The sequence below is a fragment of the Lepisma saccharinum genome, chromosome 13, assembly GCF_977018435.1.
Source record: "Lepisma saccharinum chromosome 13, izLepSacc3.1, whole genome shotgun sequence".
Lineage (NCBI taxonomy): Eukaryota > Metazoa > Arthropoda > Insecta > Zygentoma > Lepismatidae > Lepisma > Lepisma saccharinum.
In genome coordinates, this window is record NC_139241.1 from 76,636,361 (window position 1) to 76,657,315 (window position 20,955).

General features: G+C 37.2%; 1 protein-coding gene across 2 annotated transcripts in view; it reads left to right on the forward strand.

The window, feature by feature from the left end:
* Positions 1-20,955, forward strand: part of IKKbeta (inhibitor of nuclear factor kappa B kinase subunit beta) — a 234,497-nt gene that overhangs the window by 180,114 nt on the left and 33,428 nt on the right. For both annotated transcript variants that reach the window (XM_083134475.1, XM_083134474.1), the window contains exons 8-12: positions 3,344-3,482; positions 11,279-11,470; positions 12,617-12,834; positions 17,220-17,374; positions 18,204-18,384. In XM_083134475.1, coding sequence (XP_082990601.1) covers positions 3,344-3,482; positions 11,279-11,470; positions 12,617-12,834; positions 17,220-17,374; positions 18,204-18,384 — 885 coding nt within the window. The remainder of the gene's footprint in view (positions 1-3,343; positions 3,483-11,278; positions 11,471-12,616; positions 12,835-17,219; positions 17,375-18,203; positions 18,385-20,955) is intronic.

The window sequence follows — 20,955 nt, forward strand, 5'->3', positions numbered from 1 at the left end:
CCAATAGTACCAGCTACGTAGTGGCAGGAGAGCATGCAGGCTCGACTGCGACTACATAGTGGTAGTCAAGAGGTAAAGTTTCAACAACTTTTTATTTTTTCAAAATTGTTTTCAGGATTTTCCAAATGACCCTCATAACCCTATCCATGTCCAGGTGATAGTGAAATTCAGCCCATCCTTTCACCAGCCTCTCCCAAACAACATGTGTTATGGCATCCATTCTGGGAATTCTGCTTGAATTTTTCTCCGTAGAGGTGAAAAATTGCAACTTTTATTAGTAATCCAAATTCCATTCAATTTATGCATATTAAAGCCCTGAGGCAAGTTTTTTACAGTTAAGGTTTTATTATATCTAGAAATGAAAAGAAAAGAAAGCTGCATGGAATATAAAACCAAATTCTCTCAGTCCATTTGGTTTAAATGTCCTTTGTAGAACAATCTATCTGACACATGGAAGATCATTGCAAGATAAGATATCTTGAAGTTGATTAGGTAAATTTGAAATTCTTATACAATTAACAATTTCTGGTAGATTACTACATCCTGTTAACATTTGTGACGTGTTTGTAATGTATTTATAGTCTGAGTATGCAACATGTAAACTGCACACCTTAAATTAAATGTACGAGGTGTGGCTAGAAAGAAACCGGACTGTTGCTACAAAATCTTTTATTGGTTATTTTGTACAATCCCCTTCAAAGTACTTCCCTGAACTAACGATACACCGCTCCATATGAATCTTCCATTGCTGGTAGCAGTGCTGGAAACCATTTTCTGAAACCATGTTCATGACCTCCGTCGCTTTTCTTTTCACAGATCCTACGGTCGTAAGTCTGGTTCCTTTCAGTGCTGATTTGATCTTTGGGAATAAAAAAAAAGTCGCAGGGAGGAGTGATATCCGGCCAAAAGGCTGGATGTTCTAACACTGGGATCCCATGCTTGGCCAAAAAAGTCTTGACTGACAATGCCGTGTGGACAGGAGCATTGTCCTGATGAAGAATCCATGACTTGCTTTTCCACAAATCAGGTCGCTGTCTTCTTACTCGCTCACGAAGGGTCGTCCGCACCGTAATTTAATAATGTTGGTTGTTTTGCAATAGCTCGAATACTCAAGCAACGATCTTTTCGAATCAATTCACCGACATTTGCAATGTTTGATTCTGTTTTTGACGTGCAAGGCTGTCCAGGACGCGAGTCGTCCGCGATCACTTCTCGTCCCTCTCTAAACCTTCGAAACCACTCAAACACTTGTGTGCGTGATAAACACTCATCTCCCTACACTTCCTTCAACAAACCATAAGTTTCTGTAGCGGATTTTCTGAGTTTCATAAGAAACTTCAAATTGATATACACACTTTCACACTTAACATTTTTCCGACGGAGCACAGATGTACGGTTCACTTCATCCACAAGCTACAGCGGAACTGAGAGCCGCGCACGCTGGACACACAGTCGATAGGCAGGATATCACGTTATACACTCATGCACCGCTTGACCTTGACGTGCTTGTCGTTTGTCGACAGCAACATCAATCCGGTTATTTTTTAGCCACACTATGTATATATTCCGTTCAATTTGATTTGAATTAGAATGTTTGGATACGTTGATTGATTGATTGACTTGGTGTTTTAATTCCACTTTTTGCACAGTAAAGCTAATCGGGACTGGACCTACAGTTTAAAGTGGGATCTGAAGCACTATATGCCTCCACCAGGTATTGAACCCGGGTACCCTTGATTACAAGGTGATTACACTGTGCCATCGTGGTGGCCCTTGATTACGTTGGAATCGCACAACTTTTTATATTGTTAATATAATTATTTGTGCGTGTGGGCAGTGAGAGGCAGTAATACGTAAGATTGAAATAGAGTGTATACCCTTAAATTTTTGGAAAGTTTGCCTTGAAAACCGGGAATTTTACTTGAATTTTATGATGGTCTTAAAGTGGCCACCCTGTCCTAAGTCCTCCAAGGTAGCGGAGAGGAGTGAGACAAACCCTTAGTATCTCATAAAAGCCCAACAGAGAGAAATCCATTGCTGTAAGGTTGGGAGGTTTCCTGTGAGGCGCTGTGTTGCCTATCTTTTTGAATAGCACTGTATGTAAAACTTCCTCAATGCTAGAATATATATTCCACTGTTCTGTTTTGCTTTAATTGTCTGCTAACCTTCATGGCTGCAGTATACGGTTTGTTAAGAAACAATGAGATACCAGGTTAAATACCTGGTGGAGACACAGAGTGATATCAGATCTCATAAGTCAAGTCTTTAAAAGTCTTCATTTACCTATTTGTGCATAGTTTACCCCAAAATGAACTTCATCCAGGTTTAATTATGTTAGGTATGGATATTTAAAAAATATATTTTCCTGTGGTTTACTGTTATTACAAGCATAAGAAAACAGTTTTTCGTTGCGACATTTCAGGAGAACACACGCTCCCTTCATCAGACATTTATTTTCATTTTGACTAAAGATACAGTTATAACAATGGTTAGCAATTTTTTAAACAAAAATAATCCGTTATATAATGGATGTTGTCAATGTTACGAAAAACTGTTTTCTTATGCTTGTAATAACCGTAAACTACAGGAAAATAATTCTACAATGCAAGCAATGTGTACATACAAGATAAACTATTATTTGAAAGAAGACATGAAGAATATGCACCCCCTCTCTTGCTCACACATTTTTTCCCAAGTTTTTACTGATACTGAAGTTTGAAAATTGGCCTAATTAAAATTTGTTTGCAATACAGTAAAACCTCATTAATCTGGACTAGGGGGGGGGGTTAAGTTGACCGGTTTAACAAAAGTCCAGATTAACTGAAATAACCTATGTAGAAAGTGCATTAAAACTCCGTTAATAGCAACAAAACATGTTTATTATTGTGTATTTAGGCCTAAACACTCTATACAGTACAGTACAAAGTCTGCGGGAAACAGAATTTCATCAGTGGTTGACTGCCTTTTCTTTCGGAAGTTCTCTTGTTGACTTCTAGCCACATTTAAAACCTTGCTGCATTCTGGTTTTTTTGGGGAGGAGGGGCTTGTGCCTGTCCGGATTAATGAGGTTTTATTGTTTTCCTTAATTAGTCAGCAAGTATACTACTTTTATGCATCAATTTACCAGAGTTTAGTTATAAAAAAGTGTGTGGGGCTCTGAGGCTCCTGCTTCCCCTCTCGGGTAAGTTTCGTGTGTAACATGGGTAAGCGAGGCTTAACATTGTAATTTTTCTGAACATTTTTGTTAGCTTGAGGTAATATGTCATTTGAACTGCTTGCATTATGTAAATTGCATTTTGCACATGCACAATAAACATGTTAAGGTATCTTGTTTATTTTGTAGATGTCTGAAGTACCATCTAGAGCACTGGCTCAGGTATTGCCTGGAGTGGGATGCCAAGAAACGTGGGAAGGTTTTTAGCGAGACTGGCGAAACCAAGGTTGCTGTGTTTTCACTGCTCAATGAAATCATGGAGAAGAAGGTACGATTCAGTTTCTTTTTCCTTCGGAAAGAACGGTGATTGGTACTAAGCGATGATTTTTGTTATTTAGCATCACTTCGACTAAAGATGAAGATGAGTGATGGTGGGATGAAATTTATGAAGGGATGCTCACAAGGAACACTCATGCCCAGGTTGGGATTGTAAACCCAGGATCCTCAACATCATAGAATTCGTGCTAATAAGGTCGGGTGCACTGATCGATAAGAAGGGATACATTTTCTGGAGCCTGCAAAAAATTGTTGTGTGGCACTTGTGTGGACTCTAAAATGTTCTGGAAATTATTCCAAATGCATAATTACTAATTATTCCAAATGCATAATTACTAGGGCCAGATGTTTATGGTGAATAAAATATCAAGATTTCAGTACAAAAACTGGGCACATTCCGGGATCAAAAGCTGTAAATAAAATGGTGGATATAGTCCTAAGTTTTATCTTAAAACTACACTTATTACACAAAATAAAGATTTCCATTCTAATAGTACATTTATGTAGTTATTAGAGTATTATATTTATTCCTGTGTAAAGGAGTCCATGTATGCTTCTCAAATATTTATGGCAGAATTAATCAATTCTTCTATAAATTGCATAATTCTCAGGATAATTCATACTCTAATATACTCTAAATTTGATGTTTAACACTTTCCGGTCGGGAATTGGATGTGATGTGAGCAGAGTAAAACATCTGTTCCGGTCGCCAATCGGCTAGGATACAATCGCTGTATTTCCGTTGTGTTTATATTTAGTTGCCCAAACCTCATGCGATTATCGTTGCACACGCTTGGAGATAGTTATATTTTTCGCCACCAGAGAGCATCTTATGTTGGTTGGGTAAAGGCTTACCTTTATTTCCTTGTTTTTTTTATATAACATGCACAGTGCATGTTTATGCTGATTTATCAAAAATACAAAAAAATACGTATTTTTTCAATAAAAATTGCAATGTGTAAATTATAAAAATGTATCATCTAATTAAATTATCTATTAGAACAGAATCTAAGCTTTCATTTGATATATAATACATTGTGATACCATTAATAGTGTATTTCTCTGTATTTTTTTAAAAAATGCCCTAAAACATCCGTCCACGGGTAAAAGATGCATTTAAACCATCAGACTGGAAAGGGTTAAGTGTTTATTTTGCATTTTGCAGTTCATTTCTCATTATTTCATGACATACTGTATTTACTTATGTATGAGGCTCAGTCAATAAATAACGAGGCAGAGGATATTTCACAGTACTTACGTAACGAACCTCAGAAGTATTGGCCACCACTGTTTAGGCATTGTGACGTCTTGTTCCAATTCGTTCTTGTTCTTGTCAATTCGTCACAACCCATTTTTTTATTATTTTGAAAGTACGTGCGTTCCCTTGGATATCTCCCTGTAATTAGAAATAAAATAACACCCCCCCCCCCCCCAAAAATACATATGCTCAAATATATGTATATTTAGTTGTTCTATCACGGGTGGTTCGCATGCTGTTAGGAAGAAAACCAAGGATCAGACAAATCAAAAAGGGCAAAGGTCAAACTACTAAATCCCAGTTTTTTAAGGTATTAAATAGTGTGTCGCTCCAATTCCTTCTCGCATATACCGCCAGCTGGTCGGGAGTTTTGTAGCGGGCTCGTCTAGTCCCACTCCCGACGAACTAACGTGTATATGACTGAAAACATACAACTGCTTTTTTGGCCCTTCCAAAAAAATACCTGAACTTATCCTAAGGTGAACTTATCCTAAATGGTGCCCAGCGCCCTCCTTCATTACCTGAACAGTAAGGTTGGGTATTTTCTCAATATACTTTTTATTTCTTTAACAAGTGCACTTTTTGATTCCTTACAATAACAATCCGTAACAACGTGTTCTCTATAAATAAGTCCCTTCAAGCAAGAATCTGTTAACAATTACCCCCCTTGACAGTCTTCACAAAAATTTACTACGACGATCAACGTCGACCATTCTTTTCATTTACATTTTTTTTTTTTTTTTGATTCCCACTATCTCTTACAAACACTTATCCTTACAAAAACCATATTCATTCCTTCTCTTAACTACTCTCATATTTTGCAGGAATTAGCCCCGGCAATAGGAAATTATTTGCAACTGAAGTCACGATGTTTTCTAGACTTTTAAGTAAAAAGGGGGGAAAAAGGGATGTGAGAGATTCAAGATTTATCAATTAAAGTAACACGGTAAACTAAACCCTTGTCCGTAAGGTTCCACGTTCTTGTCGACGTCCCAGGTGTACGGGAAAGATGAAGGCTGAGTCACGCCCACATTGGCTCAGGTGGCTATCACGTCGTGAGCACCGTTGCTGGAGTTGATGTTATCGCGGTCGGCTGGGAGAGAACACTTGGTCGCCCAACAAGAAAAAAACGTCTGCCCCGAGAAGCTCGCTAGGTGGCATTGTCGTCGATCCCATGCGAGCTTCTGGGAGATACGAAATTTCTCAGTGAACTAGCCATCCTAAAGATCGGGTCTAATTCCTTTTATACGGGGTGGGCCGAAGAATGTGGCAAAATGGGATAAACAAGTCCCGATTCACCACAGCATTTATCCCATTGTGACACCAGTTGCAAAATGGCATGCTCGTAGAACTCCTTTGGCTGCTGTTGGAACCAATTGCACACCTTGACATCATCGTCCGATTGAAACCGTTGTTCCCGCAGTGCTTTTTTGATCTCACCGAAGATTTGGAAGTCACAAGGGGAGAGATCTGGACTATAGGGGGTGGGGTTGGCTCAGGACTTGCTACTTGGATTTTTTCAGACATTTCTTTGTTGCGTTGTCGTGCAATAGGAAGACACCACGAGAAAGGTGACCAGGACGTTTTGATTTGATTGCCTTCCTGAGCTTCGTTAACACTGGGCATTGACCATAGCTCCATGATCCAGGAAGTCAACGAAGGGCGGTCCCTTGCAATTGAAGAAGAACGAAAGCATTACCTTGCCAGCACTAGTGTGGAGGGTCTTGAACTTTTTGGCGGAGGGGAATTGCTCGGTTAGCAGCCTTTGCATATACCTTGTCAGACACGTAACGCCATCTAGCGGGAAAACGTGCGCGAATCATTTTCGTCACACCTGCACCTCCATTTCGGGCCCATAGACCGATTTCTAACTACCATAGTTTTGGTGCAATATCCTCTGCCTTGTTATTTATTGACAGCCTAATATAATGCACACTTTTGTCCAAAATTTTCGGCTCCAAAAACTGTGGTGCGTATTATGCATGGAATAATTCAGGCAGCCAACATGAAACCGTACAGGGTCATTACATGATTTTGTGACACTTGCATTGATTTTTCATGTTTACAGAACCCTATCATGTTATATATGGTTAAATTCTGCAGTTTCTGGATATGGTAACAGTATTCCATTCAAGATGTTTACACTAATGTGCAATGCAATCACAAAAAGAAGGAATGTTCTGATTTTTATGGTACTTTGGATGAAAGAAAAGATAAGGGAAAAAATAATAATTAAAATGTATTACTGGCATAATAATATGATATATATGAAGTGTTCAAATGCCTTAATGGAAGAAATCTTGTGCTGCTAACCGCTAGTTTGAGGATCCTGAATGGGCCTCGTATAAATGTTACATTAATCATGGAAAAAGTATATATTTTCAAGGTTTTATGGAAAAAGTTAAGAAGGAATGAGCAAAAACATGTATAAAAGTTTAAAGGCCATTTCCCACGATTTTTCACTTTGTAATGTGAATAACTTCCTGAGCAATGTAAATCCATTAAGTAATTTTAATCTCACTTTCTACTATTACAAAATATATAAGGTGGTTAAAGAGTGAAAGATTTGGAATGCTAAACATAGTCTAGGAAGGGGGAGGTGGCATGGGTTGGTGACTTATCCTTTACACAAAAGGATATTCTCTTGGTCCACATAGCAACAGGTGACTCATTGAATAGGTATGATGTCACTAGCTCTTGATTGGTATAGGAACAGCTTCATGACCTACAACCAAGAAAGCCATTTCATGAACTTGGATTGTACTGCACATTATTAGAGGCATGAAAATTTGGTTTTTGACGAAAACACTAAATATAAAATAACATACTGTAATGTTCCTTTTTCATGTTTCTGAAAGGTCTGAGGTGCATTTTTCTACCCTGTTTTGTCACGAAATAATGCTAAATGAACTGCAAAATGCGAAATTGACTCTTAAACACGAAATTTGCCGTTTATATACCGACGCGACACTTTCTGAAGTATCCTGTGAGTTATGCAATTCACGGAAAATTAATTAATTCTGCTGTAAATATTTGAGAAGTAAAAATGGACCCCTTTACACAGGAATAAACTTAATACTCTGATAACTACATAAATGTGCTATTAGAAGGGATAAGTTTATTTTGTGTAATAAGTGCAGTTTTTAAATCAAATTTAGGATTATATTCACAATTTTAGAACCAAAATGTCATTTTATATAGCACTTTTGATGTGATTATTCACCGCTATAGCACCGAAATTTTATTTTATTTACCGATTTTGAACCCAAAATCAACTGTTTTCTTACCGAAATTTTGCTTTTTTATTTACCAAAAATATGTGCCTCTACGCATTATATATATGAGATATAATTGTCACTTTTCCCTATCAAAAACCAGGGTGCGCATTATTTATTTTATTTATTTATTTCATCTTCTTTTACATGGCGAAGTTAAAGCTGTGGAGCCTTTTCTTCCACTTGACCATGTTTACAAAAATAAATGAATGTGGAATATTGAAATATTGAAAAAAGAAAGAAGGAAAAAATATTTAAAAATTACAGAGAAATAAAAAAATACAAAGAGAAAATACATATAAGAATGGTAATCTAACCTATAGATATGGGCACACACACTCACACATGCATATTTTTGCCCTTACACACGTACAAGCAAATACATAACACTACACTACTTAAGCACAGTCCAACATTGCACTTACTTAAACACAGTCCAAAACGGAATACTTTGACAATTCAACTAAACTATTACGTTAAATCATTTTTGTGCCTTACGTCCTTCTATCATTCTCTGCACCCGCCACTTTATTAGGGAAGTCAAACATTTAATTTTCATTATATAATATCTGTAACTTTAACAATTTTTTTGAATGTCACAATTGAGGAAGAGACATGAACTTCAGGTGGCAACTTGTTCCAAAGGTCACGTACACGCAAGTGCAGTATACATGCGTAAATACGGTAATATGATAGGAAAATACACCTCGCACCTTTCCAAAACATGTAAAATGAATATTCTAGTGTGGTGTTTCACATTTTGTGTTTGTGTCAGAAACTAAATATGCATTGCGTACTAAAAAAAAAAGGGTTAGGGCTAATTAATCAGTAGTCTTATCAGTATCAGCTGATGTAGGCATATCATGTTGGTAAGGTGGCCCTTATGTCTGCCATTCTCATGTATATATTTTACTAACCTATGAAAAAGAAAGGTCACAGGAGTGAATAAATAAAAATGTAAACACTTGACACACAAAATTAAATTTTTTGTTTGGACTAAGCCAATACTACTTTGTTTCGATCATCATCATCGTCCTTCACCGTTTCCTGCCTCTGGCTGCGTCGGCATAGAAGTCAAGCCCTTCCATTTTTTTCCTGGTCTTCCACCACTCCTCCCTTTCCACGGTGTTCTAACACGTTGATTCGATATTCTTACCAATTCCCACCAACACCGATGCTTGAAATGTAGTTGTTCAAACTATGGATGAATATTAATGGGCGAGTATTCTATTCTGGTTATAAGCATCAATTTTTCAGAGTTCCTTCCAAATATGCAATACTTTAATCAGAATATTAAAATGCCTCTTTATGTATACCACCGGTAACGGCTGACACCGACACAACACCTCAGCCCTAATTTCTATATTTCATTGCCTGGCCACATGTTAACTGTAGAAACAAAGATATCATCGTACTGCAGTGTTGCCAGACTATGGGAGAAAATAACAGCAACAGAGGATGCTCAGTAAACTATCCCTAACATACCCGTTCCTTTGATCCCACCCTGTAACAGTCAAACACTCGCAAGAGCACCTTTCGTCCAATGCCTGTTGCTGTCTCAAGGGCTGAGCCAATAACGATACCCACCGATTCCAATACCTGAAAATTGCAATAATTAAAATTTGTTAAGAATATTGATCAATATTGGTGTGTAAATTTTCCTCTCCAATGATATGCATCAATTTACCAAGAAATTTACCTTAGAATATTCAAGAATTAAATCAGAAAATATGAAAATATATAGACAAAATATAGTTTTTTGTGCAAAATTGGTACAAAATAATAAGAAACTTTGAAATTTGCATAATTTCTAGGATAATTAGACTCCGCGAAAGTGTCATGCTGCATTTTCACGGACCCCGTAAAAGACCAAGATGCCGGGAAAGTATCGGCTGCTATCGGTAGATGAATTCCAACAGATACTTTCTGATACCGATACATTGTTATCGGCTCAGCCCTAGTTTTCTCCCATCATCTGGCTATACAGCAGTATGATGCCATCTTTTGTTTCTCTAGCAAACATGTAGCTGAGATACGAAATATAGACATTTTCTTTGGTGTGGTAAGTGTCTGCTGTTTCCTTCCACTTTTATCTATTCATAACGTGTAATTTAGTACATAATACTGCCATTTTGTTACTTTACTACCTGAGGATGTAGAGTACCTACGTTCTTCGTGAGTATTTGTGCATGCACATTAGTGTTAGCAAAAATGGTGGTAGCTGTGGAGCAGCGGGGTAGGATCAAATTCCTTGTGAAGAAGAACCTGAAGCCTATTGAAATGATTGTAAACACAGTCTGGGGAGCAAAGAATGTCACGGGCAAGAATGATGTCAAGAGTTAGTTGTTGACGAATGAACCGCATGGACGCATTTGTCCTAGTTGCTGACGAATGAACCACATTGACACCTTTATTTGAATTTTTTTGGAAAAGTGTCATGATTAATGCCCACTATTCCTGCACATTGATGAAGGGTGCCGTATGTAATGCCTTTTGCAAGAAAAGACCAGGGATGTTGTCTGCAAATGTCATTCTTTACCATGACAATGCATGGCCCCACATGGTAAATTTGACAGCAACAACTCTTCGGAAGAATTTTGCACCATGTTCTTACACTCCGGACTTAGCCCTCAGTGATTATCAGATTTGTTTAAGCACATGAGAGGGAAGAAATTGAAGACAGTTGAAGCACTGACAAATGATGATCTGCTGCATCTACGACAGCAGTCAACTTCCTTCTACGCCAAAGGACTTGGGGAACTGACACAATGATGGCAGTGGGGCCTCGATGCTCAGGGGAATTCCTTTGAAAAACTCTCATAGTTTGGTGCTTGTAGAACTTTACATTTTTTTTCCTAGAAATAAAAGTCTGTCAATCTTGAACGATCCTTGTATTATTTTATGACTTAACATATAATTCATATGTCCTGGTTTTTGTAAAATAGATACACTGTTCTCTTTTGATGCCAATCTCTGTGCCAGATTGCTTAGCACAGTGCACTTTGACGTCATGGATCCTGGTTTCAAATTTCAGCCTGGACATTGGTGTTTGTTGTTGTTCATCAATTTCATCACTCATCTTCACGATTAGCGAAAAGTGGTAGAAAAGCAATGTAAAATAAACCAAATGAATCAGTCATGTGCTGACATGCATTAATTAATTATATAAGTTCCCAGTATTGATAGCTTTTTGGTATCGGCTAAAAACTCTCTACTAGAAATACATTTTTATTTACATTGTTTATATTATTTCAGATCGTGAACATATACAGTGCAGAAACGAACCAGATGCTCAGCTACGAAATCGACAATTCTACAGCCATGAGCACCTTGCAGCTGTGGATCGAACGGGACACCAAACTTGAGGTGGCGGAACAGGAGATCCTGCTGCCGAGGGGAAACCACGCAGATCTGCAGAAGGAGGCTCTGCAGTGCTGGTCTTCTCCGGTAAGTAAACAGAATGCTTCAGGTTCACAGTTTCTCAACAATGTGCCCAGCATAAAACAGTTATAAAACAGTTCTGGGGTTCATGCACCCAATTCAGGTATTCTCAACCAGGGTTCCATGAGGTTGGTCAGGAGTGTCATGATATTTTGAAGTTTGAGTGGAAAAATGGTGTACAAACCAATGTTTGAAACTTGACCTTAACACTTGGGTACCATATCTCCTAGTTCACACCGACCTCCACTGTGGAGTGGTTAGCAGAGCATGCTATGATGTCAGGGGTCCCAGGGTTGAATCCTGGCCTGGACAAGGATGTTCTTTGAGAGTGTCTCTTCGCAATTAGCAAAATGCGGGAGAAAAGCAAAGTAAAATCTACTTGAAAACATAGTTAACAAACCTAACATTTAGTGACCAAATTGTACGTATATCTCAATTGATAAAGAATAACATGACTGTATATAAAGGAAGCATTGAATGGATCCAAATCCCTCTCATTGGTTTAGTAAACATTTTTCACTAATTGTATGATCAAATAGATCTGAAAATTGGTCATAAAAGTGCAGTGATTGAAAAGATTTTGAAAATTGTTGCTTCCATGTTAATAAAACATTAAAATACTGAACAAGGCAGAATTTATTGTATAAAATATAATAATAAAAATTATATAAATATTTTATATATATTTTCATGAATATTCGTCTGAAGAAGACCCTGTTAGAGGGTGGAAATGTTACCTTTCTAGTGTATATATATTTTTTATACAATAAATTCTACCTTGGTCAGTATTTTAATGTTTTAGGAATGCAAGTGTTTCTAAGATAAAAGGCCAATTCTAATGAAGTTTTTTGTAACCCACTTTATGCACAGATAGGCTAATTTGGACCGGACCTACAGTTTAAAGTGGAATCTGAATCATAATGTATCTCCACCAGGTATCAAACCCAGTACCCCTTTATTATAAGGCAATCTAACAAAGTTATATGTAAACATATCGTTATGGTGAATATTATTAATGTACACCAAGCACATATTTGCATCAAAATTCTGCTGAGAAAATCTTATTTGTTATAATTGGAGAGAGAAAGGGGACACCCTTACTCTTCCCCTCCCCCTCCCTTCAATGTTAATTTTAATTTATTTATTCTCTAGGACGAAGAGGATTGGATTGTGTATGTCTATCGGAAAGGGAAGTTCACAATCCCCCAGACGCAACCGAAAGTGCCTCAGCTGGTGATAAAGATGATGGACGACCCGAAAGCTCCTTTCGAATACATCCATCAGAAGAGAAGCTGGGCACACGCCGTGTTCTTCCTCAACCAGGAGGCTCTCTTGTATCAGCGGTTCCTTCAGGCACACCGAGTTAAAATGTAAGTCTGACAGCATGTTGATAAATTATTTTAAATAGGTTTTGTTCAGAGGAAGCTCATGGTTAAGTTTCTGTGTTGGGTAAGGAGCAAGAATTTCAGTGTAGCTTTTGTGAAGCAATTCAAGTACAGTTAGTCGCAATAAAACTGAAATAATGCTTCCTTCACAGTGGTGTGTGTTGCCTGTGTAAATGGGCAAACTTTCTGTTGTAGACTTGCTATTAGCCTTTATTTGACAGCTTGCATGCACAGAGTTGCCTTGTCTGTTGGTTGTACATTAACAGTGAAGGGGACTGTTTTGCTTTTGTCTGAAAGCTGTGGTACTTTTTTTTTCATAAAGTAGAAATAACAGTCTTATAATTCTTTGTATAAAAAGAGAAAAGCATAGATGCAAAATAATATAATATGGTTAGAGGCACATATTTTTGGTAAATAAAAAAGCAAAATTTCAGTACAAAAACAGAGTCAATTTCGGGTTCAAAAGCGGTAAATAAAATAAAATTTGGCTGTTATAGCCGTGTATATAAAATTACATTTTGGTTTTGAAAATGTGAATATAATTCCAAATTTGTTTTTAAAACTGCACTTACTACACAAAATAAACATATCCCTTCTAATAGCACATTTTAGTTGTTACCAGAATATTAAGTTTATTCCTGCTTCTCAAATATCTATAACAGAATTAATCAATTTTCCGTGAATTGCATAACTCGCAAGATAATTCTGACTTCAGGAAGTGTAACGTAGGTAAATAAATTCTAAATTTTGTGTTTAAAAGTCTATTTCACATTTTGCAGTTCATTTCGCATCATTTCGTGACAAAACAGGGTAGGAAAATGCACCTCACACCTTTTGGAAACATGAAAAATTAACATTACAATGTGTTATTTCACATTTCGTGTTCTCGTGAAAAACTAAATATGCATGCCTCTAAATATGGTTATTTGAAGTGTTTTTCTTTTTAAATTTTTCCTGCGTTTCATCCTGGTATCCCAGAACTTTCTCAAACTTACATCAAGATAAGCACACACACAACTAAACATAACTAGTCATGACTGTGACTATTGGACCTGGACTGATGACTTAGTCAAGTAAGGTTGTGTGTGTGCTTATCTTGATGTAAGTTTGATACCAGGATGAAACGTTGCAGGAAAAAAATTAAAAAAAACACTTCAAATAACCATATTATATTATTTTGCATCTACAAATAGTGGTTATGCGAACCTTTAAGAAGAACATGGAACTAATTTTTTCTAGACTGTTTCTATCCAATCCTGATCAGAGTGTTACGGGGTGGCCCTTTCTGAAGATTTGAAAATGTGAACTTCTCTTCCATGTAGTACACACTGGACTGCATTTTGCAGACTAACAAGTATCTGGATAATCCTCTGTGGAACTTGTGTTTTGTGCTCTCCATGTGTGGCTGTGATTGTCCTATCGTTAGGCTTACCATACGTCCGGGATTATCCCGGACAGTCCTGGCTTTTTAGAGCTGTTCGGGATTGCAAAATGTCCGGGGTTTTGAACATGAAAATAGCTACCGGTATGGAATATTCACGACCAGAACGTACATTGTTGAACGAGGTTATTCAAACCCAAAAGGTAGGTTGTGGTTCAAGTTCTGAAAAAGTACCAGATACTATTGAAGAGAAGTGGCAAGCAATTTTTAAGATGTTTCAAAAGACTGATATTTCATGTACCAACATTTCTAAAATGGTTGAGTTTGCTATGTCTTTGCCTGGAACATCTGCTCCAGTTGAGAGTATTTTCAATTATGGGGAATATTTGGTCTGCAGAAAGAGGTAGACTTCTACTATCCACTGTTAAACATCTGCTGAATGTTAAAATTAATTCATAACTTTCATGTTGTGAATTTTATGATCTTATTAAAACAAAACAGCCATTTCTGAAAAAAGTCATGTCTAGTGAAAAGTGCAACTGAGTCAACTAAGAGAGAATGCTACCTAGAACAGAGAGGCTTCCTAAACATCAGAAAATGTATTATTCAATTAAACATTTGAAAATTAATTGTACAATTTATAGTTTAATGTTCCAATAAAAGGTTATGGCTTTTAAGTAATTTAAATTTATTTTTGTAAAAAAAAAAAAATATTCAGCAGTAACGTAGTTGATCGCGAATATGTCCTGGGTTGGACCCAAAAAAATATGGTAAGCCTAACTATCGTCAATTTCATTGTGTCACCATTCATCCTTACTGTCTGGCTGTCTTAGCTCGCATGTGTAAACTGGACGTGATCATTGGCAAAATAGGGGTGGCGGCACTTTGGTCAGGAAGCTGGTTTAATGAAAATCGTCTGCTGTGGAAACAACAATGAAGTTTCAAATGTAGTAACATCACTGCCAAAATTCGTAGATGTTTACGAATTATGTAAGGGTACAGAGTGAAAACAGAATAGCCATTCAAAACAAACCACTCAAATGTCTAGCAAGTAACAAGCAACATGTGTAGCTTGTCATGCCACATCTGCACAAAATGTTGCATTTATTTCTCTAGGTTCGTTCTGCTGTGTGTTTTTTACGTGCACAGCTGGAAATTGAAAAGTATATATTTGGTCTAGGAATTAATTCGTGTGGTTGTTACGCACACATTGAAGCTGTAGTTCAAACACAAAATACATAAATACCTTAAGAAAAAATATTGTCCATCGCGAGCCACCACTTTCGCCCATCTGTCAGGCAAGTTACGGATTCTGTGGCGAAAGAAGTCCTCATCCTTTGAAGCGATCCAGTCGGAGACCCATTTTTCGATATCTTCTGAAGAAGTGAACCGTTGTCCAATCAAATCGTTATTCATGCAATCGAACAAGTAGTAGTCCGAAGGAGCAACATCTGGTGAATACGGTGGGTGGGGTAAAACTTCCCATCCGACATTTTCTAAATAGGTTTTGACCGGTTTTGCGACATGTGGGCGAGCGTCATCATGTTGAAAAATAAGTTTATCATGTCTGTTCTCCCATTCTGGTCGTTTCCTGGCCAGAGCTTGCTTCAAATGCATTAATTGTCGTCAATAACGTTCTCCATTAATAGTTTCACCCGGTTGCAGCAGCTCATAGTACACCACACGTTTCATATCCCACCATATGCACAGCATAACCTTTGCACAGTGAATATCTCGTTTCGGGTTCTCGTAATGGATCCACTTCTCATCGCCAGCAACAATGCGATGCAAAAACCCCTTTCTTTTCTGTCTTTGAAGCAGCAATTCGCAAATGGTTTTTCATCTTTCAACGTCTCTGTCTTTCAATTCATGTAGAACCCAATGTGACATCTTTTGAATCATTCCCATGGCTTTGAGGCGTTTGGAAACTGTTGTTTGATCAACGCCTAATGCTTCTGCAAGTTCTTCCTGCGTTTGACACGAATCCTGATCGAGCAATGCTCTCGATTCTTCGTCTTCAAATTTTTTTGGCTGTCCAGGTCGCTCTTGGTCTTCCAGGCCGAAATCACCACTTCTAAACCATGCAAACCACTTCTGACACGTTCGCTCAGCTAGCACATGGTCACCATACACTTCCACCAAAATACGATGACTTTCAGTAGCACTTTTCTGCATGTTAAAGTAATGAAGCAGAACACCCCGCAAAAACACTTTATCTGGCATGAACTGCGCCATGTTCAGTTGACTACAAAATGCTGTTGTTGACGCGTCAATCAACTGCCCTATACTACGAACGATGCGCGCTGACAGGAGTTTTCAACGCATGTGTGGCTACACGGAACTGTGGGACGATACGCTCGTTACGCCATCTCTTGTCCAGGCGCACGAATTAATTCCTAGACCAAATATGTACGAATTTATTTCTTTGTAAATGATCTGGCCTAGGTTGCTTTATGCCTGGCAGCTGGGGAAGCCGATGGGCAGGTTCCCTCAACGGCTTCCCTGTTTGAAAGGTAACAATAGGACCTTGCCTTGTTGGTTGGGGGGGGCGGGTCATTTGTCAGAGGTATAAATACCGGTTCCGACTTGTTACGGTTTCTCTTATGCTCTCAGATTTTCAGGCTCTCAGATCGCAGAAAGTGGCCGTCCGTCAATGGATTAAGACAGTTTTTTGGATTCATCGATACACACAGAGAGTAAGCGCCGTATGCGTAGGGACCTCTGAGTGATAAACTGCGGGGGCGGGTTAGTGGTATGGTAAATAGTGCGCTCGTAGAGTGAAGTCTTGATAAGTGCAATTCTCTGTGTTATGGGGCAAAATGCAACCGGGAGCAGTTGATATTGGATTTGTTACGGAAAGATGTATATACGGCGAAGGGTAGAAGTGTAAATAAATGCACATAAAGAGATAACTCCGGGAGATGTTATTTCCTTGCAACAGTTCCCAACACAGTAATAGAGACTTTGGTGGTTTTTTTTTTCATTTCAGGATGCATATTTTGCAGAGGAATTCGTATCTTCATAAGTTAACACAGAGGATGATGGTGGAACTCCAGCAGCTGTTGGCTCAGCATCATTTCTTCAGTGAATCTCTACGCCTAGACATTAGTAGCTACGAGCAACAAGTAAACAACAAGGGAATAGGTTAGTTGCTCTATGTTCAACCAATATAATTAAGGTCAAATCATGATCTTGCTACTATCTGGGCTGGAAAATGGTTAGAAATGTTAGTTTTCTTGACACCTTGGTCTGTAATTTGCCAGTTTTTTAAATTTTTTTATTTAATGTTTAGAAGCACATATTTTTGGTAAATAAAAAGGCAAAATTTCGGTACAAAAACAGTCAATTTCGGGTTCAAAAGCGTTGGTTTTAAAATTTTGAATATAATCCCAAATTTGATTTCAAAACTGTACTTATTACACAAAATAAACATATCCCTTCTAATAACACGTTTATGTCGTTACCAGAATATTAAGTTTATTCCTGTATAAAGGGGTCCATTTTTGCTTTTCAAATATTTACAGCAGAATTACTGTAATCAATTTTCCGTGAATTGCGTAACTTGCAGGATTATTCTGACTTCAGATGGTCGCGTTGGTAAATAAACTCTAAACTTCATGTTTAAGAGTTCATTTCGCATTATTTCGTAACAAAGCAAGGTAGGAAAATGCACCTCACACCTTTCAGAAACATGAAAAATTAACATTAGAGTGTGTTATTTCACATTTTGTGTTTTCATCAAAAACTAAATATGCATGCCTCTGTTAATGGCCAATTTAGTCAGTAATTTTTTTTTACTTGTGATTGCAATTTATATATTTTTTTCTTTTTGGAGGATACATAATGACTAGATGGCATAGTATGTTGAAGATAAAACACACTAGTTTGTGACCTACTTACTGACTTGTCCTCGTATTTGTGGCATGATAGCCTATTTGCACTCCCATCTGTTTCATTGCTTTGTTCTTTGCAGCTTGTAACAATATATTTGAAGATTGGTGCAGGAGTCAGAAAGTTGCTCAGGAGAAAGTGAAAACCATTGAGAAAATAGTGAACCAGCATGAGACCAAGGCAAATGCACTTAATACCAAAACCTTAGAACTGCAGAGGAGTCCCTTCTCTAAAATACGCCAACATGATGCACTGGATACACAGTAAGTCTACATTCTTCGTGATATCAATTAACATTATGTAGTAACTTCTAGAGCAGGAGTTATGGGTTTGGAAATTAGCAAAGATAAAACTAATTATATGCTTACAGGCTGAAACAGTGTTAGGTAATAATCAAAATCTAATTATTGATAACAACTCGTTTGAATAAGTTTCCAAATTCAAGTTTTTAGAAGTAATACTAACATGTTACTTTTCTCTTCATAAACTTCTATCTTCTCGTATAATGTCTAAGAAACTAAAGGTTAAAATATACAAAACAGTAACTTTTCCTGTAGTATTATATGGTATATATAGTATTATATAGTATTACTTGGTCCCTTACATTAAAAGAGGAACATAAATTAAGAGTATTTGAAAATAAAATCCTTAGAAAAATATTTGGACCTAAATGAGATGAGGAGTCAGGTGAATGGAGAATGTTACATAATTCTATTCCTCTCCAGATATTATAAGAATAATTAAATCAAGGAGACTTAGGTGGGCAGGCCATGTGGCACGAATGGGAGAGGAAAGAGGAGTTTACAGGATTCTTGTTGGGAAACCTTATGGTAAGAGACCTGTAGTTTTTCTTGTATGTACGCATTGCTTGCATTATAGAATTATTTTCCTGTAGTTTACGGTTATTACAAGCATAAGAAAAAAGTTTTTCTTTGTGACGTTTCAGGAGAACACACGCTCCTTTCATCAGACATTTATTTTCATTTTGACTAAAGATACAGTTATAACAATGGTTAGCAATTTTTTTAAACAAAAAGAATCTGTTATATAATGGATGTTGTCAACGTTACAGTGTTGTAATATAGCAACTTAACTGTGAAAAAAGCAGTCTGTTTTATTTTTATTTCAGATTTTTTTAAAATTATGAATCCCAAATATCATCAGGTAATTCAAATTCATCAAAGCCCTTCTCTTTTTAATCAAATGCTTCTCTTCGATGATATGAGTTGACAAACCTGTTCTTGGGTTTAGATTTATAATGTCCAAATCGTGTTCGTGCCATCTTATTGCCATTTTCCTTGCTGTTTGTCCCACATAATCTTTTGAACATGAACAACTTATATTATATATTCCTGTGGTTTCCACATCTGGTAGAGAGTTTCTCATTTTGAATTCATTAAATGTACATTCCAAACTTCTTGGCGATTTAAAAACAATTTTGAAATTAAAACTTCTAAAAAATTTTGCAATTTTATGTGAGAATCCCTTGTGGAATGGAATGCACACAAATTTCTTTTCAACAGATTTTTCATCTTTGTCTGTATTTCTGTTTTCCTTTAGTTTTCTTGCAACTTGTTTTTTGATTTGGTTTATTCTGTTAGTGTGAAAGCCATTTTCTTTTGCTATATTAAAGAGCCTTTCTTCTTCATTTTTGATAACTCCATTAAGCCTTGTTTCCATGATTATGAAAAACTAAATATGCTGACCAAGGCAGTAATTTATTTTATTAAAAACATAAACTAACGTAACGTTTCAACCTTCTAGCAAGGTCTTCTTCAGACTCTGTATCAAGTACAAAAGTAACCAGATACAACAAGAAGGGTAATATATATACACAAACATTACTCCCTCCAGACTATTTAGAAAGTTGTTTGGAACTTTCTAGCAGATGACTTTCACTTTCCAACTTTACTTTCACCTAAAAGGCTAAACACAATTACTTCCATATACAATGTGGTTGGACTTTTTAATCTCACGCTCTTTTCCCTTCATTTTTCTTCCTTCTCCTCTCCTCTTTTTCTCTCGTCCTTTCCACTCTTTCCAACATCTTCTTCCATTCTTTGTTTAACTTCAGTCCCCCATTCCAGTTCATTGTGTCTTCTTCGCCTTTCTTCTCTATTTCCTTGGCTTCCTTCCATTTTCTCACTAGCATTCTCTTCTCCCTTCCTATTTGCTTAGCCTCATCCCACTCTATGTCATGTCCTGTTTCTCTCGTGTGTTTAAATATTGCATTTCTCTCTCTCTTAAGTCGTACATCATCCCTATGTTGTTTCAACCTGTCTTTCAGCCTTTTTTTCGTTTCTCCTATGTACACACTCTGACATTCTTTACATTTGACTTCGTAGATAATCCCTTCTTCTTCCTCTTCTCTGTTTTCCTTTTTCTTGTTAGCATTCCTCGCTATTCCTAAGATGCTTCTCCCTCCCTTCCTGTAAGTTTTAATTCCTGCTTTCCTAAGTACTTTGCATATCTTTTCTGTGGTCTTCCCCATACTCCTTATTCCAAACCTTCTCTCCTCTTTTTCTTTCTCTGCCAATTCTCCCCTGCCCGTTTTCTTACTTCTTCTGTTTATGTCCAGTCTATCCTGCTTCTCATAGCCATTCTTTTCCAGCTGTTTCCATAGGCTATTTATTTTGCCTTCTTTTTCACATTCTTTCATGCATATTTTCTTGATTCTGTCCTCCATATTCTTTATAAAATTTATTTTTGTCACCTCACTTACATCACTTCTTTTGTGGCAGAATACCCCTGCTGCACACTTCTTCTGATGCCAAGCGGTTTCAATTTCTTGTCCTCTTTTCCTTTTCATCAATATATCTAGATAGCTTAACTTG